Source organism: Trypanosoma cruzi, genomic scaffold, assembly GCF_000209065.1.
Source record: "Trypanosoma cruzi strain CL Brener 1047053516401 genomic scaffold, whole genome shotgun sequence".
In the NCBI taxonomy this organism is placed as follows: domain Eukaryota; phylum Euglenozoa; class Kinetoplastea; order Trypanosomatida; family Trypanosomatidae; genus Trypanosoma; species Trypanosoma cruzi.
The window spans coordinates 49,103-75,831 of record NW_001849347.1 but is presented as its reverse complement, the minus strand read 5'-3'; the positions used below and the strand labels follow the sequence as shown (position 1 = coordinate 75,831).

General features: G+C 55.3%; 8 protein-coding genes and 2 pseudogenes across 8 annotated transcripts, besides 12 other annotated features; all 10 read left to right on the top strand.

The window, feature by feature from the left end:
• Positions 1–70: a sequence feature (CT-rich).
• Positions 1–408, top strand: Tc00.1047053506281.134 (mucin-associated surface protein (MASP), putative; the record flags this gene model as incomplete). Its single annotated transcript, XM_806861.1, has 1 exon — positions 1–408. A coding segment is annotated over one exon (408 nt), but the record flags the coding sequence as incomplete, so codon positions are not given.
• Positions 1–12,663: a sequence feature (areas not merged during assembly with more than two copies in the genome that could not be assigned to a particular haplotype).
• Positions 1,021–1,638, top strand: Tc00.1047053506281.117 (annotated as a pseudogene).
• Positions 2,083–3,489, top strand: Tc00.1047053506281.100 (annotated as a pseudogene).
• Tc00.1047053506281.90 (mucin TcMUCII, putative) lies at positions 7,086–7,745 on the top strand (the record flags this gene model as incomplete). Its single annotated transcript, XM_806859.1, has 1 exon — positions 7,086–7,745. The coding sequence occupies one exon, from the start codon at positions 7,086–7,088 to the stop codon at positions 7,743–7,745; it is 660 nt and encodes a 219-aa protein (XP_811952.1).
• Positions 7,520–7,633: a microsatellite.
• On the top strand, positions 10,241–10,633 carry Tc00.1047053506281.70 (mucin TcMUCI, putative; the record flags this gene model as incomplete). The annotated part of the gene is made up of 1 exon (XM_806858.1): positions 10,241–10,633. The coding sequence occupies one exon, from the start codon at positions 10,241–10,243 to the stop codon at positions 10,631–10,633; it is 393 nt and encodes a 130-aa protein (XP_811951.1).
• Positions 10,358–10,473: a microsatellite.
• Positions 10,855–10,891: a sequence feature (AT_rich).
• Positions 12,664–13,186: a sequence feature (haploid, Esmeraldo-like haplotype).
• Positions 13,125–14,003, top strand: Tc00.1047053506281.50 (mucin TcMUCII, putative; the record flags this gene model as incomplete). The annotated part of the gene is made up of 1 exon (XM_806857.1): positions 13,125–14,003. The coding sequence occupies one exon, from the start codon at positions 13,125–13,127 to the stop codon at positions 14,001–14,003; it is 879 nt and encodes a 292-aa protein (XP_811950.1).
• Positions 13,187–14,228: a sequence feature (areas merged during assembly that could not be assigned to a particular haplotype. This can correspond to areas where the two haplotypes were merged or to regions with more than two copies in the genome that were merged during assembly.).
• Positions 13,780–13,887: a microsatellite.
• Positions 14,229–26,729: a sequence feature (areas not merged during assembly with more than two copies in the genome that could not be assigned to a particular haplotype).
• Positions 14,604–15,224, top strand: Tc00.1047053506281.35 (uncharacterized protein; the record flags this gene model as incomplete). Its single annotated transcript, XM_806860.1, has 1 exon — positions 14,604–15,224. The coding sequence occupies one exon, from the start codon at positions 14,604–14,606 to the stop codon at positions 15,222–15,224; it is 621 nt and encodes a 206-aa protein (XP_811953.1).
• Positions 15,196–19,838: a mobile genetic element.
• On the top strand, positions 23,164–23,535 carry Tc00.1047053506281.20 (mucin TcMUCI, putative; the record flags this gene model as incomplete). Its single annotated transcript, XM_806856.1, has 1 exon — positions 23,164–23,535. One exon carries the CDS (start codon positions 23,164–23,166, stop codon positions 23,533–23,535), a length of 372 nt encoding a protein of 123 aa, XP_811949.1.
• Positions 23,278–23,375: a microsatellite.
• Positions 23,757–23,792: a sequence feature (AT_rich).
• On the top strand, positions 24,862–25,422 carry Tc00.1047053506281.14 (uncharacterized protein; the record flags this gene model as incomplete). The annotated part of the gene is made up of 1 exon (XM_806863.1): positions 24,862–25,422. One exon carries the CDS (start codon positions 24,862–24,864, stop codon positions 25,420–25,422), a length of 561 nt encoding a protein of 186 aa, XP_811956.1.
• Positions 26,454–26,729, top strand: Tc00.1047053506281.7 (trans-sialidase, putative; the record flags this gene model as incomplete). The annotated part of the gene is made up of 1 exon (XM_806862.1): positions 26,454–26,729. A coding segment is annotated over one exon (276 nt), but the record flags the coding sequence as incomplete, so codon positions are not given.

Sequence of the window (26,729 nt, the reverse complement as noted above, 5' to 3'; positions counted from 1 at the left end):
GATGAAGGGGAGGAAGAGGAAGAGGAAGAGGATGATACGAAAGAAAAGGGGGATACAAAGAAAGAAGAAGCTGTTACCGGCACCACAGAGGGGATGTCAGCAGGCGGTCAAGAGCAGCGAAGTTTATCTTCTGGTGCGGAGGGAGCATCGAATATAACAAATCCCAACAGCACACCACCAACTGGAGACGATGATCCAGCAGCTGATGTTGCAGGGACGGTAGAGGGAAAACAAAATGAAAATAAAGATGCCAATCCGAAAGAAACACCGGTCGAAGCCACGGCCATGAAAAATACAACGGCGACGACTGGCGACAGTGACGGCAGCACCGCGGTCTCCCACACCACCTCCCCTCTTTTGCTTCTTCTTGTTGTTGCGTGTGCTGCTGCTGCGGTGGTGGCCGCGTGAGAGTGAGTGTGAGAGAGCCGTGCACCGCCCGCACACACACTCGTCCTTCTCTCTCTGTGTGTGTGTGTCCCCTTGCATGGACTTTCGCCCTCACCTCACCCCACGAGGCACACACAATAATGTGCCCATTGTATATATGCATGCACACCCATGCAGGCCCGTTGGTGCTCTCTTTTGCACGACACGCACCGCTGCCGTCCTGCCTGGCTGCATGGGCGGAGCACCGTAACTGTTTCTGTTTTGTTTTTATTGCATTGAGTGGGCGACCTCTCTCTCTCTCCCTCTGTGTGTGTGTGTTTTGCTTTACGGGAGCAATGAGAGTGTGTGTGCGCTGGTCGTCCCACGCTTCGGCTTTTTGTTTTGTTTTCTTTTTGATTTTGTGGTTGAGTGCACCCATTCCGCGGCTGCGTGTGTGTGTGTGTGCCTGCTGCCGTGGATTGGAGTGTGTGTCGTGCGTGGTGTGCGGCGTACGGTGCATGCCTGGCTGCTGCCCTCTCCTCATGTGGTGTGCCCTCTGTGTGTGTCTGCTGCACCTCTCGTCTCCCTTGTTGCTCTCCATGTCCCTCACTGTGCAGATCAGCTCCACACCACTGAACGACCACACTCACGATTATGATGACGTGCCGTCTGCTGTGCGCCCTGTTGATGCTTGCCCTGTGCTGCTGCTGCCCGTCCGTGCACGCGGGAGACACTCAGCCTAAAGCTGCCGCTTCTTCCAAAACGGCCACAATACCGGCATCAACTATGTCTGGAGCTAATGGAAGCGTTACCAGTCAATTGACCCCTTCATCAGTGACACCATAGGAGGCCGATCAGCTAGGGTCATCAAGTAATGGGGCCGCTGCGGAACGCGGAAATACTGCGGGAGATGCAGGGAATTCGCCCAGTCCGCATTCGCAATCAAGTGGTGCGCATAATACGGTACAAAGAGAAGGTACGGAAGACACGACAGGGACAAAAAGTGGCACGAGTGCATCTACAGAACAAGCAAATAGGAATGTCGACGATTATACCGAGGAGACCACTACGACGACCACAACAAAGGCACCAACCACGACCAATACTACAACAGAGGCACCAAGTACTACGACTACTGAGGCGCCAACTGTGTCGACCACCCGCGCACCGTCACGTCCTCGCGAAATCGACGGCAGCCTCAGCAGCTCTGCGTGGGTGTGTGCCCCGCTGGTGCTCGCCGCATCCGCGCTGGCGTACACCACTCTGGGCTGAAGAGGTGTGTGCGGGCTGTGCGTGCCAGCACTCAACCGCGGGGTTTGTGCGCGTGTGCTGTGGTTCACTGTATAAAATAAGAGGAAATAATGATTGTGTTTTGCTTCACTTGCTTCTGCTGCCGTGCTGTGTGCTCCGCGTTGTGCCCCGCATCCGTCACGTTGAACGCATCGCGGACACACTCATATGCATGCGCACTGGAGCCCTGGGTTTGTTTTCTTTTTTAATTATTGTTTTTTATTGCTTTTTAAACTTGTGGTTTGCGGTGTGGTGTGCGAGCTCTGCAATCGCACTGATTCCATCTGTCTCGTGGTGTGTACGCTGCTGCTGGGCTGCTGCCATTTGTTGCTGTGCGTGGTGTAGCGGCCGTGTCTATCTTTTTGCTTTTCACTCTGTTGACGTGGTGTTACTTTTGCTGAAGGCCACACGCAAGTGACAGGAGTGATGGCGATGATGACTGGCCGTGTGCTGCTGGTGTGTGTCCTCTGCGTGCTGTGGTGCGCTGCTGGCGGTGGGGATGCGTGGAGGAGGTCGGCAGGAGGACGGGAGACGAGGCGAATGCGTCCGCCGTTGGGGAATGCCTCCGTCAAGGGATGGACGGTGTGCGTGCCGTTGTGGATGGCCGTCGTCGTTGGAGGCGCCAAGGGATTGCCGTGGCTGTTGCTGCTGCTGGTGGTTCTGGTAATGATTAGGATCATCGCGAAGAGAACGACGACAAATTGAAGGGATTGTCTTTTTGAGGTCACACGTTGCAAGCAGAAAAGAAGAATCCAGCAGGAGGACGGGAAGAATTTGCAAAAGTGCCGGGAGGGGAAAATAATTTGAAAGCAGACAAGAGAGAAACAAATTTCGAAAAAGACAAGGCGACTTCAGTCGTCAACCCCGCCAATCCAACTGGAATTCAAGAGTTGGCAGACTTGCCATTGACTGTTGCGGGTGGCAGTCAAAGTCCAAAACACGCTGAGCATGGACTTTTCAACGCCAATTCAAGGCTTGTGGGCGGCGTGTCAAAAGACGGCCAAACAGAAGGTGAAAATGGCAGGGGAAATCAACCACCACCACCACCAAAAGAAGGCACAGAAGCGGGGCCATCAAAGCCTTTAGGATTAACTGAGAAACGGACACCAATTCCAGTGGAAGAAAACTTAAGGCCGCGAGACGGAAGTCACTCACACAAAAAGGAGATGCTCCAAACGAAAGATGCCTCAGAGCACGAAGAAGGAGAAACAATTTTCTCGGGTACACAGCGGGGTGCATCCAAAGAAATTCCAGAGGCTACAACTCCATTATCCGCCTCCAAATCTGGCAGCGGTATTGCCGGAAGCACGGTGGGGAAGGGTGGTGTTAACAATCCACAACCTCCTGCCGCCTCAGTAGCACAACATGATTCCGCGGGAGATACTGGCCCCGCTGCTCCGCCAGCCAGCACCAGTGAATTGCAAGCAGAAGAAATACCCAACGCTGGTATAATTGCCACGACAAATGATGACGACAGCGACAGCAGCCCTGCAGCTTCTACTGCTGAAAGGCCTACCGCTGGCACAAGAAGCACCCAAGCCTCTGGTGATGCGAGTGACCTTGAACAGTCCAATAACGACGACGTCAATGATGACGTGGCACACAAGGATAAGACTGTGGAATTTGAAACCGCTTCAGGAAACAGGGGCACTCAGGCAGATAATGCTGAGAGATACACAACAGTACCAGAAAACGCCACCAATAAAACGAGCAATACAGAGATCACAGCTGACGGTGACAGCAGCACCGCGATCTCCCACACCACCTCCCCTCTTTTGCTTCTTCTTACTGTTGTTGCTGTGCGGCTGCTGCTGCGGTGGTGGCCGCGTGAGAGTGAGGGAGAGAGAGCCGTGCACCGCCCGCATACACACACTTCCTTCTCTCTCTGTGTGTGTGTCCCGTTGCATGGACTCTCGCCCTCACCTCACCCCACGAAGCACACACAATAATGTGCCCATTGTATATATGCATGCACACCCATGCAGGCCCGTTGGTGCTCTCTTTTGCACGACACGCACCGCTGCCGTCCTGCCTGGCTGCATGGGCGGAGCACCGTAACTGTTTCTGTTTTGTTTTTATTGCATTGAGTGGGCGACCTCTCTCTCTCTCCCTCTGTGTGTGTGTGTTTTGCTTTACGGGAGCAATGAGAGTGTGTGTGCGCTGGTCGTCCCACGCTTCGGCTTTTTGTTTTGTTGTTTTACGTGTGGTTTGGTTGAGTGCACCCATTCCATTGCCCTTTTTTCGATTCGTGGCTTGCTTTGACGGTGGACGCCTAAATTGTTTGCTTTTTGTGTATTATTATACTGTTCCTTTATTGTTGAGAGAGTGCCAGCTTCTTGTATTCTTGTAACGCCACTGAGTTTTTTTCTTTTCTTTGACATGCGTCAGTTGATTCACGCTTCTCTACGGCCTGCATTGCTTTTGGTTCTGCTTGTGATGATGTTTGTGCTGTGATTTGTCGGCGGGTGTCTTGCTGTCAGCCTGACTTATCCTTCGTTCCTTGACGATTTGTTGCGTACTGACGGTGCGTGGGCGTCTCTGGTGATAATGAGGGCCGCATTTCTTGGAGCGCAGGATGCGTCGCGGGTGTGCGGCGTCGTTTGGAAGTACCGATGGGTGACCATCCGCATCCAGGCGTCATCAACGGACTGTGAGGGCAGCAGGAGGCACTGCGGCTTCTTTTTTGCTTTGCACAAAGAGTTTATTGGACGGTACGTTTGTTTTCAATCTTTGCAGTTCTTGTGGGGAAGGTGAGAGGCTGAAGGCATTAGGACTGAATTCATTTGTGTGGCTGCGTTCCGTTGAGTTGCGGCCAGTCGTGGCACTCTTTTGGGGTTTGGCGGCTCGTCTCTTTTGTTTACTTCCCACCGCAGCACGTGGAGGCCACTGATCCGAGGAACATTTGTTTGACTGCGTGTGAGCCGCTGCCGTGCGTGGTGCGTGGACTATGTGATTGTGTGGGGAGGTGCATTGGAGTGACGAATACTTCTGTTTGGCGTGTCGCGGTGTGTCGGAATGATGTTTGGAAGACATGTGGAGGGTGTTGTTTGTGATTTGTGTTTCTTTTCTGGTGGAGCCGACATGTGTGCGGGATTGTGGCATTGCTGGCTGACAGTTCCACGTCACTTTTCGGCATTCCTGGATGTGCTGGGGAATGACGGCTGGCGACCAGCGTGTTGGTGCTGCCGGTGGGAATAAGTGCATCGGGAATAGGGCACTTTCTCTTTTCCGTGCTGGAGCCGATGAACTGGCACGAGTGCACCGGCTGCAGGCTGCCTGCCAGCACTTGTGGGCAGCGGATGCACGCACACACCGACGCTCATCGCAAGGGCTTGTGCGATCACAGTGGCTTTTGTGGCGTGCTTTTGTGAACGTCGGTCCGTCGAAGAATGTGTGAAGCAAACGGCTGACTGCACACGAGGAAAATAAGTGCGTGCACTGTGCCGTGTTTCAGCGTCGATTGCAGAGCGGCATGAGGCCCGTGCTGGCAACTGAGATCTTCGCGTCGCGAGGGATGTCGGTGTTGATTTTGGATTGTCGAGGGTGAAGTGATTTTGCTGCTGCCCGTGTGTGTGGCCACTCCGGCGGAGGGCGGACACAGAAGGGAGGGATGCAGACGCTGCGTGTGTGTGTGCGGGTGCCATGCAACAACTTCACAACAAACATGCTGCGACTCGGTGACCCTCACATCGTTGTGGTCCTCACGAGCAGCGCAGGCACGGCCCACTTCGATGCACTTAGTGGACGGAGTGAGGCATCTTTTGAGGCGCTGCAGGGAACAGGATGTGTTGACGCAGCCACGTCGTGCATGGAGTGTCACGATGGCACAGTGAGCTGTGGCTGGTGGAATATTTACTTCTCGGAGCCAACAGAGAGAGAGAGCTGCTGACGTCGTTGCTGCCTCTTGTGGCCTCCCATGCCGATTATTGTCTGTCCGCTGATCATGGGTGGCATGCCTCCACTAGTGACGTCGTCTGCAGGCATTCCACAGCACCAGTGAAACACAAATCACGTCGCATGCTTTGGCTGTGGATATGGTGTCTTGAATGCAGCCGGCATTATTTTGCCCGACTCCTTTTCACTGCCTTGCGACAAATAGATGCGTCGCCGCCCGAGTCATTCGCTGCAGCTCCGTGTGTTGTACTGCCAGCACAAGACACTCCTGATGTCTGACGCCTGGCTGACAGTCAAACACCACTGCGTTGGGACATGCAAGGATGTGGAGTGCCGCTCACGGTGTTGGGCACCGCTGTTTGGATGCGGCGGCCACACGAGCGGATGTATTGTGGCGCAACCAAATGCGTGAAATACGCGGAATCACAGCGGCTGCAATAATATCAGCGGTGTGGCACCACGGAGTATGTGAGGGGTGATGCATGATGAATCGCAGTGGGCGGCATGCGAGGGAAGTGCACCGCGACGGAGCGTCATCCCGCCCTCAGCCTGCAGGGGAATGTACGCCCACAAAATATATGGACGAGGCACCACCAAACACACATGCCCTTCCGTGCAGCAATAAATAGGAGCGAAGGTGCGTTCTGGTGCGTGGGAGTCCACCCACATATTTTCATTTCCACCGCAATAAACGGTGAGGAATCAGGTGCCACAGCAACGAACGGAGGAAATAAAAGCACCTATTGCAGCACTTTACCAGCGAAAGGCAGGAACAACATAAACCGAATTGTTGGCTGCACCAACACAAGAAGCATTCACAAGTGGGAAAACAAATAATTGTGCACCTTGCGGAAATTCTTGAAACACACGATGCAGGCATGAAGGTTTGCACACTCACAAAAAAGAAACCAACATGTGCACACATCCGCCAACATCCAAAAGGAAATACAAATAAATGAATGCTTGCATTATTGCATTCCTTGCGCTTGTTTTTACGTGTGCGGCTGCTGCGGTGGTGGCCGGGACTGCATGAGGTGGTCTGCGATGAATGTGGACGAAGGCCTACTGCAACTGAACTGCTTGTGGTGAATATTGGCTGCACTTCCCGTGGACCAACAATCCGCGTGGTGTGCGGGGATCTCCTTTTTGTATTGTTACTTTGCTTTTGTGTTGCTGTGTGCGCTGCACCTTCTTGTGTGTGTGCGCACCCTCCGTGAGGGGTGCCGACACGACGGACCGCTCTCGCCGTATGTGCATGCGGTGGAGCCTTGTGTGCCGCTCCTGTTTGCTTCTCCCTCCTCCATCTGTGTGTGTCGGTGTTGCGGCAGGGCTGTGTGTGTGTGTGTGTGCCTGCTGCCGTGGATTGGAGTGTGTGTCGTGCGTGGTGTGCGGCGTACGGTGCATGCCTGGCTGCTGCCCTCTCCTCATGTGGTGTGCCCTCTGTGTGTGTCTGCTGCACCTCTCGTCTCCCCTGTTGCTCTCCATGTCCCTCACTGTGCAGATCAGCTCCACACCACTGAACGACCACACTCACGATGATGACGACGTGCCGTCTGCTGTGCGCCCTGTTGGTGCTTGCCCTGTGCTGCTGCCCGTCCGTGTGCGGGGCAGACGCTCAGCCTGGGCCTCAAGCCGCCCCCGTTCCACCGCCCCCTCCACCACAGCCACCAACTACGACCACTACGATCACGACGACCACAACCACGACGGCCGGTCAGTCAGGGTTGTCACGTTCGGGCCCTGAAACAGGAGGAATACCAGGGAACGGTCAGGCTGCTAAAAATTCAGCCACTGAGCCGGCTGCGGAAACAATTGAGGCAGAAGCGCCACATTTAACCGATCTGGAACCAATCGTAAATAACGAGCCAAATACATCACTGACAGGGGGTAAGAACGGTAATAAAGGATCAGAAATTGGCACCGGTACACCTGCGGACAAAGAAGTTAATAACGCGGAAGACTCTTTCGAGACGACCACAAAGACGACCACAACAAAGGCGCCAACCACGACGACCACGACGACCACCACTACAACACAGGCACCAAGCACTACGACTACGGAGGCGCCAAGTACTACGACCACCCGCGCACCGTCAAGTCTTCGCGAAATCGACGGCAGCCTCAGCAGCTCTGCGTGGGTGTGTGCCCCGCTGGTGCTCGCCGCATCCGCGCTGGCGTACACCGCTGTGGGCTGAAGAGGTGTGTGCGGGCTGTGCGTGCCAGCACTCAACCGCGGGGATTTGTGCGCGTGTGTTGTGGTTCACTGTATAAAATAAGAGGAAATAATGATTGTGTTTTGCTTTACTTGCTTCTGCTGCCGTGCTGTGTGCTCCGCGTTGTGCCCCGCATCCGCCACGTTGAACGCATCGCGGACACACTCATATGCATGCGCACTGGAGCCCTGGGTTTGTTTTTCTTTTCTTTTTTAATTATTGCTTTTTAATTATTGTTTTTTATTGCTTTTTAACTTGTGGTTTGCGGTGCGGTGTGCGAGCTCTGCAATCGTACTGATTCCATCTGTCTCGTGGTGTGTGCGCTGCTGCTGGGGTGCTGCCATTTGTTGCTGTCGTTTGTTGCTGTGCGTGGTGTAGCGGTCGTGTCTATTTTTGCTTTCCTTCTCTGTTGACGGGGAGTTACTTTTGCTGAAGGCTGCACGCAATTGACAGGTGTGGTGGCGATGATGACTGGCCGTGTGCTGCTGGTGTGTGTCCTCTGCGTGCTGTGGTGACGATAGCGGTACGTGTGAGTATTAGCTCCTGCGGTGGCGTGCTCAACTGCGGAGGGAATGCGCGATGGATGGCAGCAGAAGGACAGGAGGCAGGGCGAATGCGTCCGCCGTGGAGGAATGCGTGCGTAATTGGATGGCCGTCGTCGTTGGAGGCGCCAAGGGATTGCCGTTGCTGCTGACACCGCCGAGGATAAGGGGGTATGCTGCAATCCAATGAACACTCAACGAGATGCGTCACCAGCCGCGTAGATCGCCTGCCGTTAGAACGAGGAGAAGACAAGGCGGCGCGCCACCAGCGGCACCGGCAGTATGTGGAGGATCAGCGGGATGACGTTATTTGCCGCCCGAAATGAAAACGAATGTGTCGGAGTCACACGACGCATTGAGTGGAGTTGGACAGCGGGAGGAGTCAACTGTGAATGGTTCAAAAGGCAAGGCTCAGATGCTGATGGCTCCTGTCACTGTGGGGCGCCTGGAACTCGTGCCCCAAAGGGAGCGAGCATTGCCCTCTTCGGATGGCAGTCGCGCCACCGGCAGTCGGGAAAACGAATCCGCTCAGGATGAAAAGTTGAAAGTCGCTGAGTCATCGGGGGCGGTGGGACAAAGGGAGGAGCCCAGCCCCCAACACAGCCTGCCATTGGGGGGCGAAAAGGATCACTACCAACAAAACCAGCCGCAGTACCGGGCGAACAAATAAGACAAACAGCAGGGGCAGGAACCGCCGCAAGGGGCAGAAGGGTCTGACAGCCGACATGAAGTTTCATGGCCAGGGAATGGCGAAGGTAGCGCCAAAACACGATGTGGGCTCAAACACAACTTTTGCACAGGTACCGGGTGATGCACCATAAGGAGAATCGGGATGAGAAGTTGCAGTAGAAGCAGCTGGTGGAGATGAGGCAGAAAGGAAGGAAGTTGCAGCACACCAAGACACCGTGCAGTATGCACCATCTCCCATTTACGAGAGGCCATCGCAGTCATCGTCTTTTTCAAATGGCGGCTTTGCTGCATTAGATTGGAAAGAGGAATGCATCGTGCAGGAGATTTTCAAACAGCCTCCACTTTCTGTCGCTGCAGAGAAAACAGAAACGTACCGGCGTGGAGACAAAGCGCCTGCTGCCGAGGCTGACAACAGCACCGCATTTCTTCCGGCTGCAGAGTTTAACGCCGCCGCCAGCACCACCACGACCAATCATAATGCGAGCCACCTGAACGGAGAGGACGCCGGACCCTCCACAGAAGAAGTGGAGAAGAAGAATGCAACAACAAAACCGAAGGCACATCAGCCGGCACAGTTACCCCGCAGCCCACAGCGAGGGGTTCACGAGGGACATCGCCACCGCCACTAACAACATAAACACAGCTTCGCATGGCGGCAGTGACAGCAGCACCGTGGTCTCCCACACCACCTCCCTTTCTTGTTTCTTGTTGCGTGTGCAGCAGCTCCTGTTGCGGTGGTGACTGTGCCTGCATGAAATTGAGTGCGATGAATGTGGACGAAGGCCCACTGCAAATGAACTGCTTGTGGTGAATATTGGCTGCAATTCCCGTGGACCAACAATCCGCGTGGTGTGCGGGGATCTTCTTCTTGTATTGTTACTTTGCTTTTGTGTTGCTGTGTGCGCTGCACCTTCTTGTGTGTACCCTCCGTGAGGGGTGCCGACACGACGGACCGCTCTCGCCGTATGTGCATGCAGTGGAGCCTTGTGTGCCGCTCCTGTTTGCTTCTCCCTCCTCCATCTGTGTGTTGGTGTTGCGGCAGGGCTGTGTGTGTGTGTGCCTGCTGCCGTGGATTGGAGTGTGTGTCGTGCGTGGTGTGCGGCGTACGGTGCATGCCTGGCTGCTGCCCTCTCCTCATGTGGTGTGCCCTCTGTGTGTGTCTGCCGCACCTCTCGTCTCCCCTGTTGCTCTCCATTTCCCTCACTGTGCAGATCAGCTCCACACCACTGAACGACCACACTCACGATGATGATGACGTGCCGTCTGCTGTGCGCCCTGTTGGTGCTCGCCCTCTGCTGCTGCCCGTCCGTGTGCGCGGCAGACGCTGCGCCTGGGCCTGGAGCCGCCGCCTCTTCTTCCAATACGACCACGACGACGACTACAAAAAAACCACCAACTACAACCACGACGACCACAACACAGGCACCAACCACGACCTCGACCACCACTACGACAACCACGACAACGACGACTACAACACAGGCACCAAGTACTACGACTACTGAGGCGCCAGCTGTGTCGACCACCCGCGCACCGTCACGTCTTCGGAGCGTCGACGGCAGCCTCAGCAGCTCTGCGTGGGTGTGTGCCCCGCTGGTGCTCGCCGCATCCGCGCTGGCGTACACCGCTGTGGGCTGAAGAGGTGTGTGCGGGCTGTGCGTGCCAGCACTCAACCGCGGGAATTTGTGCGTGTGTGTTGTGGTTCACTGTACTAAATAAGAGGAAATAATGATCTTGTTTTGCTTCACTTGCTTCTGCTGCCGTGCTGTGTGCTCCGCGTTGTGCCCCGCATCCGTCACGTTGAACGCATCGCGGACACACTCACAAGCGTGCGCACTGGAGCCCTGGGCTTGTTTTTCTTTTTTTAATTATTGTTTTTTAATTATTGTTTTTATTGCTTTTTAACTTGTGGTTTGCGGTGCGGTGTGCGAGCTCTGCAATCGTACTGATTCCATCTGTCTCGTGGTGTGTGCGCTGCTGTTGCTTTGCTGCCGTTTGTTGCTTGCGGTGGCTGTGCGTGGTGTAGCGGCCGTGTCTATCTTTTTGCCTTTCACTCTGTTGACGTGGTGTTACTTTTGCTGAAGGCTGCACGCAAGTGACAGGAGTGCTGGCGATGATGACTGGCCGTGTGCTGCTGGTGTGTGCCCTCTGCGTGCTGTGGTGACGATAGCGTTACGTGTGAGTATTAGCTCTTGCGGTGGCGTGCTCAGCTGCGGAGGGAATGCGCGATGGATGGCAGCAGAAGGACAGGAGGCAGGGCGAATGCGTCCGCCGTGGAGGAATGCGTGCGTAATTGGATTGCCGTCGTCGTTGGAGGCGCCAAGGGATTGCCGTTGCTGCTGACACCGCTGAGGATAAGGGTGTATGCTGCAATCCAATGAACACTCAACTAGATGCGTCACCAGCCGCGTAGATCGCCTGCCGTTAGAACGAGGAGAAGACAAGGCGGCGCGTCACCAGCGGCACCGGCAGTATGTGGAGGATCAGCGGGATGGCGTTATTTGCCGCTCGAAATGAAAACGAATGTGTCGGAGTCACACGACGCATTGAGTGGTGTTGGACAGCGGGAGGAGTCAACTGTGAATGGTTCAGAAGGCAAGGCTCAGATGCTGATGGCTCCTGTCACTGTGGGGCACCTGGAACTCGTGCCCCAAAGGGAGCGAGCATTGCCCTCTTCGGATGGCAGTCGCGCCACCGGCAGTCGGGAAAGCGAATCCGCTCAGGATGAAAAGTTGAAAGTCGCTGAGTCATCGGGGGCGGTGGGACAGAGGGAGGAGCCCAGCCCCCAACACAGCCTGCCATTGGGGGGCGAAAAGGATCACTACCAACAAAACCAGCCGCAGTACCGGGCGAACAAATAAGACAAACAGCAGGGGCAGGAACCGCCGCAAGGGGCAGAAGGGTCTGACAGCCGACATGAAGTTTCATGGCCAGAGAATGGCGAAGGTAGCGCCAAAACACGATGCGGGTTCAAACACAACTTTTGTACAAGTACCGGGTGATGCACCATAAGGAGAATCGGGATGAGAAGTTGCAGTAGAAGCAGCTGGTGGAGATGAGGCAGAAAGGAAGGAAGTTGCAGCACACCAAGACACCGTGCAGCATGCACCATCTCCCACTCACGAGAGGCCATCGCAGTCATCGTCCTTTTCAGATGGCAGCTTTGCTGCATTAGATTGGAAAGAGGAATGCACCGTGCAGGAGATTTTCAAACAGCCTCCACTTTCTGACGCTGCAGAGAAAACAGAAACGTACCGGCGTGGAGACAAAGCGCCTGCTGCCAAGGCTGACAACTGCACCGCATTTCTTCCAGCTGCAGAGTTTAACGCCGCCGCCAGCACCACCACGACCAATCATAATGCGAGCCACCTGAACGGAGAGGACGCCGGACTCTCCACAGAAGAAGTGGAGAAGAAGAATGCAACAACAAAACCGAAGGCACATCAGCCGGCACAGTTACCCCCGCAGCCCACAGCGAGGGGTTCACGAGGGACATCGCCACCGCCACTAACAACATAAACACAGCTTCGCATGGCGACAGTGACAGCAGCACCGTAGTCTCCCACACCACCTCCCTTTCTTGTTTCTTGTTGCGTGTGCAGCAGCTCCTGTTGCGGTGGTGGCCGGGCCTGCATGAAATTGAGTGCGATGAATGTGGACGAAGGCCCACTGCAAATGAACTGCTTGTGGTGAATATTGGCTGCAATTCCCGTGGACCAACAATCCGCGTGGTGTGCGGGGATCTTCTTCTTGTATTGTTACTTTGCTTTTGTGTTGCTGTGTGCGCTGCACCTTCTTGTGTGTGCGCACCCTCCGTGAGGGGTGCCGACACGACGGACCGCTCTCGCCGTATGTGCATGCGGTGGAGCCTTGTGTGCCGCTCCTGTTTGCTTCTCCCTCTTCCATCTGTGTGTTGTTGTTGCGGCAGGGCTGTGTGTGTGTGCCTGCTGCCGTGGATTGGAGTGTGTGTCGTGCGTGGTGTGCGGCGTACGGTGCATGCCTGGCTGCTGCCCTCTCCTCATGTGGTGTGCCCTCTGTGTGTGTCTGCCGCACCTCTCGTCTCCCCTGTTGCTCTCCATTTCCCTCACTGTGCAGATCAGCTCCACACCACTGAACGACCACACTCACGATGATGACGTGCCGTCTGCTGTGCGCCCTGCTGGTGCTTGCCCTGTGCTGCTGCTGCCCGTCTATGTGCGTGACAGACACTGCTCTTGCTGAATCTAGTGGAACTGTCACCAGCCGAGCGATTGGTACACCGGAATTAACACTTCAGGGCTCCAATCCGTCAGAGTTACCCGAAGAAGAAACTAGGCCGGCTGCGGAATTAGGAATAGGTGATGGAGCGGGGCAGAGTGCGACCGGTACTTTACGGGCCGATGGTAACGGCGATACGTCTGGGCCGCAAAGCAGCACGAGACATATCGGGGATCAGTCTAATAATAAAGCTGTAGTTACTGCTGACACAACCAAGAAATCCACTACAACAGAGTCACCGGAGAATACGAGGAAACTTGAAGCTAATACAAACGTCACCACTTTATTGTCCCCTGCACCAGGAGTAACACCAGGGAACAGTCGGCCTGAGGCTGCTGATGATTCAGCCACTGATCCGGTTCCTCGAGACATTTTGCCAGAGGCGCCTCATTTAACCGATCCGGGAGCAAAAGTAAATACCGAGTACAATACGGTACAGAAAACGGGCACGAACGGTACTACAGGACAAGAAAGTGGCACGAGAACATCCACAGAACAATCAAATAAGGAAACCGAAGATGCGGCACCGACGACAACGACGAAAACAAAGACGAAGGCAACAACCACCACGACGACCACCACTACTGCGCCAGAGACACCAAGTACTACGACTATAGAGGCGCCAACCACGACGAACACCAGCGCACCGTCACGTCTTCGGAGCGTCGACGGCAGCCTCAGCAGCTCTGCGTGGGTGGGTGCCCCGCTGGTGCTCGCCGCCTCCGCGCTGGCGTACACCACTCTGGGCTGAAGAGGTGTGTGCGGGCTGTGCGTGCCAGCACTCAACCGCGGGGATTTGTGCGCGTGTGTTGTTGTTCACTGTATAAAATAAGAGGAAATAATGATCTTGTTTTGCTTCACTTGCTTCTGCTGCCGTGCTGTGTGCTCCGCGTTGTGCCCCGCATCCGTCACGTTGAACGCATCGCGGACGCACTCATAAGAATGCGCACTGGAGCCCTGGGTTTGTTTTTCTTTTTTAATTATTGCTTTTTAATTATTGTTTTTAATTGCTTTTTAAACTTGTGGTTTGCGGGGCGGTGTGCGAGTTCTGCAATCGTACTGATTCCATCTGTCTCGTGGTGTGTACGCTGCTGCTGGGCTGCTGCCATTTGTTGCTGTGTGTGGTGTAGCGGCTGTGTCTCCCTTTGTTTTTCTCGTGCTATCGCAGGTTGGCTCCGCAGCGTTAGTGGAATCCACTATTTGTGATGATGATTGGCCGTGTGCTCTGAATCCTGTTGGTTCCTGCAGTGATGCGCAGCTGCTCGTGCGTGTGAGTGAGGGCTGATGCGACGGGGTGCGTGTGCTGCCCGCGGGTGATGGCGCGGTGACTGCTGGGCACGCGAGGGGTGTGATGGCTGCGGAAGGTGGACCCGTGGCCGGTGGCTCTGGACGAAGGGGGAATGTGAACTCTGAGGACAATAGCAATCAGGAAGACGAGGAGGGTGGGGGAAGCATTGAGGGTGAGGACCCCAATCCCACCTCGGGAGGAGCACTCACTGCACCGACGAGGCAGGACCAATCCAGAAGCGACCCACTGCGAAGTGGCACTTGCAATCCGTCCGGCACTGGCAGCGCGTCTGCTGCTCGGATGCGCGCAAGTGGACCGGAGTCTTTGGGCGGAGGGCACGCTGCAGGCACAGCATCCCCACGCTCCGACGCATCTCAGCAGGCAGCGGGTGGAGTGCATGCTGGTGGCGGGAGGACCTCCCAGGGCAGTCGGGCTTCGGAACAAACCGTCACGGGACAGTCACAGGTGCCGGGGACGGCGAAGGAAGCACCGCAGGGCGATGAAGGAGAACCCGGAGCGCAACACGAGGCCGACCAAACCACAAAAATGACTGTGGTGACCTCCTGCGCAAAAACAGCGGTGGAAGAGGAGAGCCGCCAGCGGGATCGCAAGATGCACCACGTCTCTATAGTGGCGGGAATGCTCATTATTATTATTATTCCCTGCTCTTACCGACATGTCTAGCCACACGATGTCATCAGGGTGCCGAGGAGGTGGTCGAGCAGCGACATGAGTTTCCTGCTATGAGGCAGCTGCCATTGGGAGAAGCTTTCGGTGCGAAGGTCCTTCTTAATGCCCAGCCGTTGGCGCACAGCCAGAGCGTCTGTACATTCCGGAAGCAGATGGTGCAGTGTTTTCTGCGGGCTAATTGTTGCGCTTGTGGAGGCTGGCTGATCCTGCGGTAGCAGTGATTGCCTCCTGGCACTGCTGCTGCGGTGCCGAGTGGTGTCTGGGTTTTGTGCGCAGCGATTTCTGTGCTGTGCGGTGCCTTTTTTGTGTGGGGAGGACTGTGTCGTAGCAATCGCGGTGGAGGTCGGGAAGCGGTGGAGGGTGTTCCGGATGAAGGCACCGACAGTGACCGATGTGGTTCGTGTGTCCCACCAGTGTGGCGTCACAGTGCGGGCATTTCTTCTTCCGACGCTGTGTGGAGGGCCGTCTCTCCACAGGCGGTGCGTCGGCCTCCCTTGTCGTCGGGGGAACAGCGTCCGTCCCGGTGCGGTGGGATCGTCGTTGGAGCGCATGAGAGCGGAGTGTTCCGGTGAGATGTTGCGGAAACGGCGTTGGTTCGTGCAGTCTCTCACAGTCCAGTACAGGCGACCCCAGAGCTCGGATTCCCCGCACCCTTTCCGTGCAGTTTGTATCCGTTCCTGTTGGTCGAGGGGTTCCTGAGTGATCAGGTCCTTGCCGCCTGGATCTGATGGCCTGGCGCCGCCAAGCAGGTAGTGGTGGGTGTCTTGACGAATGGTGCTACGCCACTTGTTGGTGAGCTGGGTGTTAATGCATGTCAGCATGTCCGTGTGCCATATGTGTGCTATTCCATGTTCCGTGTGTTGCCCGGTTGCCATGGTCTGCGTCGCATGCTGATCTGCAGGCTCGTTAGCATGTACTCCGCAATGTCCGTAACAAAACTGCAGCTGCACGGACCAGCCAGCATGCGTCAGTGACAAGAGACGCTGCCAGATCCGATCCTCCGTCCAGTGGGTATGACTGAGCGGGCCCTTGGTGACGGCGGCTAGAAGAGACTGACTGTCCGTAACCACAAGCAGGGTTTTACGCCTGTGTCGGATACGAGGAATCATCAGCTTCTCTAGGGCTAGATGCAGCGCACGGGATTCCGTCGTGCGGCTGCATGGGCGTGCACCGCCGTTGGTACTGACCTTCTCTATTATCTTCGAGGAATGCAGGGATGAGAGCAGTATTCCAACCCCTGCTGACTTGGGAACGTCGACACCGCCATCGGTCGCAAGTATCCACGAACGATGGCTGTGCAGCGCCAGAGCCTCTTCGCTGACTCTGCGCTTTTCCCGTATCAGCTCTTCTTCGTCCGTTATTGAGAGGTCTATCGGAAGTTCCACACCGATGGTGACCCGGTGAGCGGAGGCCGCAAACCAGGGAGGAATGGAGCTGCGAAAGAACCGCTCTTCGCGTGGTGAGCTCTCGGTGATGCCATAGTCCTTTGTGTATGCGTCTACGAAGGCATATAGCTCGTCCCGAGATAATGGCGAGATGCGGAAACCGGCGCGAGGTGGTGGCTCAGGCGGGGGTCTCCGCATCCAGTCCATCTGACATGCGCGTGTGTTCTCAAATATTGAGAGCCGTGCGCGCAGGCAAAGGACGTGGAGCGGCGGCATATTAGCCTCCAGTAGCGCGGATTCCGGGTCGACAGTGCTCGGAACCCCGCTGACAATGCGTGCCAGAGTTGCGTACGTCTTCTGCATCTCGTTCCTCGCAGCATCCGTCGCTACTGCCCATATGAGCTCGCTGCCATAGCGTAATTTGGAAGCACCGTATCCAATGACGAACGTGCGTAGGTCATGTGGAGATGGTCCCGCCTCTTTGTGCGCTATGCAGCGTAGCTGCGATATCCGTTGCGAAGTGGCAGCGCATTGCTTGGTGGCCGCCACATTTAGCGTCAGTCGTGGATCGAGATCCATGCCGAGAAGCTTCGTAGTTCGCGATGCCCCCATGGTCATGACTGGGATTTGACATCCAGCCACTGCCAGCGGCCACCTTCCTTCACGATCATAATCTGACTCCGTGTGCGTGGAAAGTGCGAACCAAGCAGCTTCACACTTTGACGGGTTGATGGCCAGGCCATTTTCCTGACTCCACGCATGCAGTTTTTCAAGAACCATGTTGGCAGTGGGAATGGCGTCTTCCCGGGACTGCCCCTTAACGATAATAGAGAGGTCGTCCGCATACATGTCTGCTGTGACACCCGCAAAGCTGTTCAGCAGATTAAGAAGTGGGTGTACGTAAAGGGAGAACAAATACGGTCCCAGCACGGACCCCTGAGGAACTCCTCGCAGCATGGGACGCCGATCGCTGTGTCTGTGGCCAACTCGTGTCTTCGCGTAGCGACCACATAGAAAGTTTCTAAGCCACCTTCTACAATTCACCCCCGGAATATTAGCCAGCAAGCGACTGAGGACTCGATGATCTATGGAGTCAAAGGCCTTGCTGAAAACAACCAACACCAGCAGGGTCCGATGGGGTCTGTAGTGGAGTTGATTGCCAATACCGCTCTTCTTGGGAAGGCTCACTTGGAAATAGTGATTTCTATTATGCTCCACTTCGTGTATCAGGTGTGCCAGCTGCATCGTCGTGCTACGCATACTACGATATGCATACTGGTGGGGGTGCGGCGTCCACACCCAAAGCAATCTCTTCAGTACCATTTTCTCAGCAACCTTACTCACAATGGAGGTAAGGCTGATGGGTCGATATGACTCAAGCAGTTCCGGCGACTTACCGGGTTTTAAGAGTGGAACGATGGTAGCGCGTCTCCACTCAACCGGGATCGTACCGGTCGTCCAGCTGTGGTTAATGCAACGAAGAAGGAATCGGAGGCCCTTTGACGAAATATGTCGCAGTGCCTCACTGTAGACTTCATCCGGTCCGGGGGCCTTGCCATACGGCGTATTACGTAGCGCAGCAAGCAGTTCCGTACGATTAAAAGGTGCATCAAGAGGGGAGTGAAGATGAGCAACTAAACCAGATTTGGTGGCAGCCTCGTTTTTATCCTGTGGCTCAGAACTAGAAGAAGTAGAAGAACCTGAAGTAAATGTAGCAGCAGACTCGTTGTTGTTCTGCGGCTCGGAGCTAGAAGAAGTAGAAGAAAATGAAGTAAATGAGGCAGCAGACTCGCTGTTGTTTTGCTGCCCAAAAAGAAAAGAAGCATTAATGTTCAAGGATGCACTCTGTCTGTTGATGCCTTTGGAAAACCTAACTGCCTTGTGAGAGGGGTGAAATGGAAGAAAGATGCGATTGAGAGCATTCGCTGCTCTCCTTGCTGTTTTATAAGTGTGCTGACCATCTCCTAATAACATTGATGTGGGAGATGGAAGTGATGCCCTTTTTCGTCCGGAAATGTATTTCCATGCGAGTGGCTCGCCTGGATTTAACTTGCTGATGCGACGTAGATACGTGTTGCGCAAGCGCTCTCGGAGCAGGAGGAAGAATTGACTCCTTGTCCGTTGCATTTCTGCCTCACGGTCGGGCGTCGGTAACTGTAGATAGCGGGCCTTGCTGTCGGTAGCAATCCGCTCTGCCTCCATGAGAGTGTCGTCCCAAAGCCTGGGACCGTCCTTGTGCATGCCGCGGGGGCAATGCCGTCGATACGAAGTTATAAGCGCTCTCGTGAAAGCCTTAATGCCGGTGGACTGCTTTTTATAGTCGTATGCCGGAAGTTGTGCGTCGAAGTCCTTGATGAATAAATCCCACTTGCACTTCCCCCAACTGTAGAAAAACTTAGGTGCCGAAGGGGGTGCCGAAGGTATGGTATCCTTAAATGCCTGATGCAGCGTAAATGTCAGCATATAATGATCACTAAGCGGCGACACGGAAGCTGACCAATCCGGCACAGTCAAATGCTTCGACCATGTCAGATCGATACAGGATCGTTCTCTTGTGCCACGGGCATGCGTGATCTCACCAGGGGTGTTAACCAAGGTGAGTCCCGCATCCGTGCACAGTTCTAAAAATTCTGCAGCAACCTCGCTTGGAGAAGTCTCCAAGAATGGCTCCCACTGTGGGTGATGCATGTTGAAATCCCCGCACAGCAGGAGCGACGACGAGGCTGGAAGGCAGTTTACTAACCGCCTGAAGGATTGCGTTACTTGCGGTGGTGGTCTCATGTAGTCACTCGCTACAATAATATCACGGTTCTGGTCCAGAGCAGCCTGGACCGCCACCACTTCAAGGCTGGTGTCATGCTGGGGGATGGTGAGAGGTATACGCTTGGAGCGGAGAGTTTTCCGCACCAGCACCGCCACACCGCCTCCCTTGCCGATGCGCGACTGTGCATAGAGCACATAATCTCCAGTGTGCATGCTGGCGATCTGCTCTGACGACTTCCAGGTCTCCTGAATGGCTATTAGGTCTGCTCCTTGCGTCATTAATGTTGCGAGTTTTGACGGCGTGAGGCAAGAAACGTTCATCTGGAGTACTGCTATGGGGCCTGGGTTCTGCTCAATGTCTCCGCTTAGCAGTAGCTTTTGCCGTGACACGTCACATACGGCACGCAAAAAAGTACGTATAGCGCTGGTGAGCACCGATGGAATTCGGCAACGGATAAAACTACCGCTCGTCCGTCGCACTGTCCGCGTCGCACGTGCTGAGATCCCCACAGTTGCCTGCACAGTTTATGCTCGCGTGCCCCCTGTTGACTGGAATATGGATTGGCCCTTCACGCCGTGTGCGCCTGACTCGGCCATCCGCGACTGTTTGCCTGGCTTGGCCCCGGCGGTGTATCGAGTGCGTTTCTGCGCTGCCTTGTACCCGCTGCTCGCACAGAACGATGAATTACACCTCCCTCGCCGACGGCAGCCTGCGAAGTTGCTGCGAAACGAGGAAAAAATCTCCATCCGCATACACGGGAAGGACACATGCCGCACAGAGAGAGAGTTGCCGGCCACTCCCGCTGCTCTCTGTCCTCCTTAGGTGTGAGCGAAGGACTGGTCCGCCGCCGCCTGTGAGCACTGCTGGAACACCACCGACGTCAGCCTGGATCCACGCCACGACGCACGGCCTCGGAGTTGGTGACGCCTGTGAGTGACGAAACGGCACGAGGGCTGAGCGGGTGCATCTCCGTGGAGTGCGAGCGTCGCAGGGGCGTCATCCCGCGCTGCTCTCTCGCCGTCCCGATTGGCATCTCGACTGCGTTTGACACCGTTGACGATGGGCGAGTGCTGGCTGTGCTCTGCGGGCTCCCGCACCTCTGCTGTCGCGCCCAACGCTGGTAGCGCAATCACCTGCGAGGCGGCTGCGCTGGGGTGAGTGCTCGCGAGCAATATTCCCGACAGCAGCTCGCCTCAGCCGTGGCAGCCCAATGCAGCAGGTGGAGGCCACTGATCCGAGGAACATTTGTTTGACTGCGTGTGAGCCGCTGCCGTGCGTGGTGCATGGACTATGTGATTGTGTGGGGAGGTGCATGGGGTGACGAATACTTCTGTTTGGCGTGTCGCGGTGTGTCGGAATGACGTTCGGATGACATGTGAAGGGTGTTGTTTGTGATTTGTGTGTCTTTTCTGGTGGAGCCGACATGTGTGCGGGGATTGTGGCATTGCTGGCTGACAGTTCCACGTCACTTTTCAGCATTCCTGGATGTGCTGAGGAATGACGGCTGGCGACCAGCGTGTTGGTGCTGCCGGTGGGAATAAGTGCATCGGTAATAGGCCGTTTTCTCTTTTCCGTGCTGGAGCCGATGGACTGGCACGAGGACACCGGCTGCAGGCTGCCTGCCAGCACGTGTGAGCAGCGGATGCATGCACACACCGACGCTCATCGCAAGAGCTTGTGCGATCACAGTGGCTTTTGTGGCGTGCCTTTGTGGGCGTCATTCCGTCGAAGAATGTGTGAAGCAAACGGCTGACTGCACACGAGGAAAATAAGTGCGTGCACTGTGCCGTGTTTCAGCGTCGATGGCGGAGCGGCAGGAGGCCCGTGCTGGCAACTGAGATCTTTGCGTCGCGAGGGATGTCAGTGCTGATTTTGGATCGTCGGGGGTGAAGTGATTTTGCTGCTGCCCGTGTGTGTGGCCACTCCGGCAGAGGGCGGACACAGAAGGGAGGGATGCAGACGCTGCGTGTGTGTGTGTGCAGGTGCCATGCAACAACGTCACAACAAACATGCTGCGACTCGGTGACCCTCACATCGTTGTGGTCCTCACGAGCAGCCGAGGCACGGCCCACACCGATGCACTTAGTGGACGGAGTGAGGCATCTTTTGATGTGCTGCAGGGAGCAGGATGTGTTGACGCAGCCACGACGTGCATGGAGTGTCGCGATGGCACAGTCAGCTGTGGCTGGTGGAATATTTACTTCTCGGAGGCAACAGAGAGAGAGAGCTGCTCCTGCTGCTGGCGTCGTTGCTGCCTTTTGTGGCCTCCCATGCCGATTATTGTCTGTCCGCTGATCATGGGTGGCATGCCTCCACTAGTGACGTCGTCTGCAGGCATTTCACAGCACCAGTGAAACACACATCACGTCGCATGCTTTGGCTGTGGATATGGTGTCGTGAATGCAGCCGGCATTATTTTGCCCGACTCCCTTTCACTGCCTTGCGACAAATGGATGCGTCCCCGCCCGAGTCATTCACTGCAGCTCCGTGTGTTGTACTGCCAGCACAAGACTCCCTTGTTGTGTGACGCCTGGCTGACAGTCAAACACCACTGCGCTGGGGCATGCAAGGATGTGGAGTGCCGCTCACGGTGTTGGGCACCGCTGTTTGGATGCGGCGGCCACACGAGCGGATGTATTGTGGCACAATCAAATGCGTGAAATACGCGGAATCACAGCGGCTGCAATAATATCGACGGTGTGGCACCACGGAGGATGTGAGGGGGTGATGCATGATGAATCACAGCGGGCGGCATGCGAGGGAAGTGCACCGCGACGGAGCGTCATCCCGCCCTCAGCCTGCAGGGGAATGTACGCCCACAAAATATATGGCCGAGGCACCACCAAACACACATGCCCTTCCATGCAGCAATAAATAGGAGCGAAGGTGCGTTCTGGTGCGTGGGAGTCCACTCACATATTCTCATTTCCACCGCAATAAACGGTGAGGAATCAGGTGCCACAGCAACGAACGGAGGAAATAAAAGCACCTATTGCAGCACTTTACCAGCGAAAGGCAGGAACAACACAAACCGAATTGTTGGCTGCACCAACACAAGAAACATTCACAAGAGAAAAAAACAAATAATTATGCACCTTGCGGAAATTCTTGAAACACACGATCCAGGCATGAGGGTTTGTCCTCTGCAGAAATGAAAAAAAGCATGCAGACATCCGCCAACATCCAAACAGAAACACAAATAAATGATTGCTTGCATTATTGCATTCCTTGCGCTTGTTTTTTCGTGTGCGGCTGCTGCTGCGGTGGTGTCCGGGCCTGCATGAAATTGAGTGCGATGAATGTGGACGAAGGCCCACTGCAACTGAACTGCTTGTGGTGAATATTGGCTGCACTTCCCGTGGACCAACAATCCACGTGGTGTGCGGGGATCTTTTTTTTGTATTGTTACTTTGCTTTTGTGTTGCTGTGTGCGCTGCACCTTCTTGTGTGTGTGCGCACCCTCCGTGAGGGGTGCCGACACGACGGACCGCTCTCGCCGTATGTGCATGCGGTGGAGCCTTGTGTGCCGCTCCTGTTTGCTTCTCCCTCCTCCATCTGTGTGTTGTTGTTGCGGCAGGGCTGTGTGTGTGTGTGTGTGCCTGCTGCCGTAGATTGGAGTGTGTGTCGTGCGTGGTGTGCGGCGTACGGTGCATGCCTGGCTGCTGCCCTCTCCTCATGTGGTGTGCCCTCTGTGTGTGTCTGCCGCACCTCTCGTCTCCCCTGTTGCTCTCCATTTCCCTCACTGTGCAGATCAGCTCCACACCACTGAACGACCACACTCACGATGATGACGTGCCGTCTGCTGTGCGCCCTGTTGGTGCTTGCCCTGTGCTGCCGCCCGTCCGTGTGCGTTTCAGAGGAAGCAACCGCTCAGCCTGTGCCTGAAGGGTCTTCCAATACGACCACGACGACGACCACAACAAAACCACCAACTACGACCACAACGACCACAACACAGGCACCAACCACGACGACCACGACGACCACCACTACAACAGAGGCACCAAGCACTACGACTACAGAGGCGCCAGCTGTGTCGACCACCCGCGCACCGTCACGTCTTCGCGAAATCGACGGCAGCCTCAGCAGCTTTGCGTGGGTGTGTGCCCCGCTGGTGCTCGCCGCCTCCGCGCTGGCGTACACCACTCTGGGCTGAAGAGGTGTGTGCGGGCTGTGCGTGCCAGCACTCAACCGCGGGGATTTGTGCGTGTGTGTTGTGGTCCACTGTACTAAATAAGAGGAAATAATGATCTTGTTTTGCTTCACTTGCTTCTGCTGCCGTGCTGTGTGCTCCGCGTTGTGCCCCGCATCCGCCACGTTGAACGCATCCCGGACACACTCACAAGCATGCGCACTGGAGCCCTGGGCTTGTTTTTCTTTTTTTAATTTCTTTTTTAATTATTGTTTTTTATTGCTTTTTAACTTGTGGTTTGCGGGGCGGTGTGCGAGCTCTGCAATCGTACTGATTCCATCTGTCTCGTGGTGTGTGCGCTGCTGCTGGGGTGCTGCCATTTGTTGCTGTGCGGTGGCTGTGCGTGGTGTACCGGCCGTGTCTATCTCTTTGTTTTTGCTTCCCTCTCTGTTGACGGGGAGTTACTTTTGGTGAAGGCTGCACGCAAGTGACGGGAGTGCTGGCGATGATGACTGGCCGTGTGCTGCTGGTGTGTGCCCTCTGCGTGCTGCGGTGCGTTGCCGGTTTTGGGCACGCAAGTGACGAGTACGGAAGTGAGGGTGGAGGAGATTTGTTGACGCGGACGAATAATGGTGGAGGCGACGGAGTGTCTCTAAATGCGGAATGCGGGTTATTATCCACCTGAATTGGACTAATGAGAGCTGTTGAAGCTGCGGACGGCGATGATGCGATGAATGACACATCCTCAGCGGAGAATTCCGTGGAGTCAGCGTCTGGTGCCGAAGGAAAAGGTGCCGCAGGTGCAGCAGCACCCTCGCTGGACGCTGGCGTATCAGAGGCGGATGAATATAAGAAGGAGTCCAATGCATTTAAGCCAAATGCAAATGCAATAAATACGGGGATCCTACGAAAGGTGCGGCAAATGAGTTTTAATTTCGCACCGCCGGTCAATTTTCTTCTTAATCCGGCAGCACTGCCACTCCACCGGTTGGGGGAGAGCCCCTTCCGAGGATAATACCCAGCCGGAATGAACGGCGCAATGAAACACCGAGAGGAAGGAAAACAAATTATTGCGATAATCCTTGCAGTGATGGAATGGGGAGGCGGAACCAGACGGAGAACATGAAGAAGTGGAAGAAACAACCGCAGCAAGGACACGATGGACAAGATTTGCAACAGTGGCAACAACAGCAATAACACGAATAAGAACAAAGTGCACTGCCTGCCTCACTCACTGGGCCACGGGCAAAGAAAGGGCTACAGGCTCCCGCACAGCTACGGGAGCTACAACGGGAGGAGCTCGCCGCCGGCTTAAAAGAGCGAATGAAAAGAAACGTCTTTTAAATTGTCATGCACAATACAACAAAAGTACTTAACGATCCCACACCACCATACGCTTCTGTAGGTGCTAATGGTGCCGCCACTTCTGTGGCGGACGAGGAAGACGCAAGGGCTCAAAAAAAAGCTGAAACCACTCCAAAGGCATCAACAGAAGAAGTCTGCCAGACACGAACGTCCCGCGGAAATGGCGAAGAATACGCGAAAGACAAAACTGCATTGGCACAAATGCAACTGCAGTTACGGACGACAGTGACAGCAGCGCCGCGGTCTCCCACACCACCTCCCCTCTTTTGCTTCTTGTTGTTGTGTGTGCGGCTGCTGCTGCGGTGGTGGCCGCGTGAGAGTGAGTGTGAGAGAGCCGTGCACCGCCCGCACACACACTCTTCCTTCTCTCTCTGTGTGTGTGTGTCCCCTTGCATGGACTCTCGCCCTCACCTCACCACACGAGGCACACACAATAATGTGCCCATTGTATATATGCATGCACACCCATGCAGGCCCGTTGGTGCTCTCTTTTGCACGTCACGCACCGCTGCCGTCCTGCCTGGCTGCATGGGCGGAGCACCGTAACTGTTTCTGTTTTGTTTTTATTGCATTGAGTGGGCGACCTCTCTCTCTCTCCCTCTGTGTGTGTGTTTTGCTTTACGGGAGCAGTGAGTGTGTGTGCGCTGGTCGTCCCACTTTTGGGCTTTTTGTTTTGTTTTCTTGTTTTGTGGTTGAGTGCACCCATTCCGCGGGCTGCGTGTGTGTGTGTGATGATATGAGTAATTTGCGTGTGTGCTATCTACCTCTCTCTGCCGTTGCTTTCTTCAGACTCTCTTGTGGCGCACAGCTGCTCTGCAAGTATAGGCGCTGCCAAACACACACGCCATTATGCATACTCTGTAGAGCGGCGTGATAGCTGAGAATGGATGCACGCAGAAGATTCTGTCTGCGACGTCTCTTGTGAGGAGGGAGGACGGGAGCCTGCGATTTATTTTTTGACACGTTGCTGGCGTGCAGTCTATTGGGTGGTGTGGCTTAGGGTGCCAGGGACAAGTGCGGATTACCTCCCGTCCAGCAGCTGCACGTGCCAATGTGTATCTCCCATGCTGTGTATACTTTGGTCAGGAATTCCTTGCCTGTGTGGGTGATGTGCGCTGGCGGATGCGCTGGAAGGGTGAACAGTAAAACGAGTGGTAAGAGCGCGTGGGCTTTGCGAAGGACAGTCGTGTTCTTTTGCATTCCGCTGGTTGTTTTGTGTGTGGGCGTTGCGCGGTGTGTGCTGAAGCGTGAATAACAACACACCCGCCGTGGCTCCTGCTGGTGCTGGTGGTGGCAATCGCTGTGTGTTCCCGGTGCACTGTTCTCCCTTCTCGTTCCGTGTGTCTGTGTGCGTGAGTTGTTGTTGTTGGGAGTGACTGCGGCGGGGATGATGGTGCCGTCTACTATAGGTGGCGGTGCTCGCTGTTTCACCCCTTTACTTGGCTTGTTTTCTCTTTTCTCCGCCTCGCACACACACGCTAGGAAGGAAGTTACGACTAAACGCTAATCGCCACTGTGAAATTTGAAGGCACTGAAAGGACTAACAACAGCACACACACCCCCACACACATATTTATATGCTCTCACGTGTTGCTGCAGTGAAGGCACCCCGCACACACAACCGTCGCCGCGTGACCGGATCCAGCGGAAGGAGGAGGGAAGGAAGGGAGAGTGAGCCGCAGAGGCCCAACATGTCCCGGCGTGCGTTTACTTCCGCGGTGCTGCTCCTCCTATTTGTCGTGATGATGTGCTGCGGCACTGGTGGAGGTGTGCAAGCTGATGAGGATCTGCCGGCAGATCCAAAGTATCAATTGGAGGACACTGCTGATGGAAATCTGGAGTCGTTTGGAATT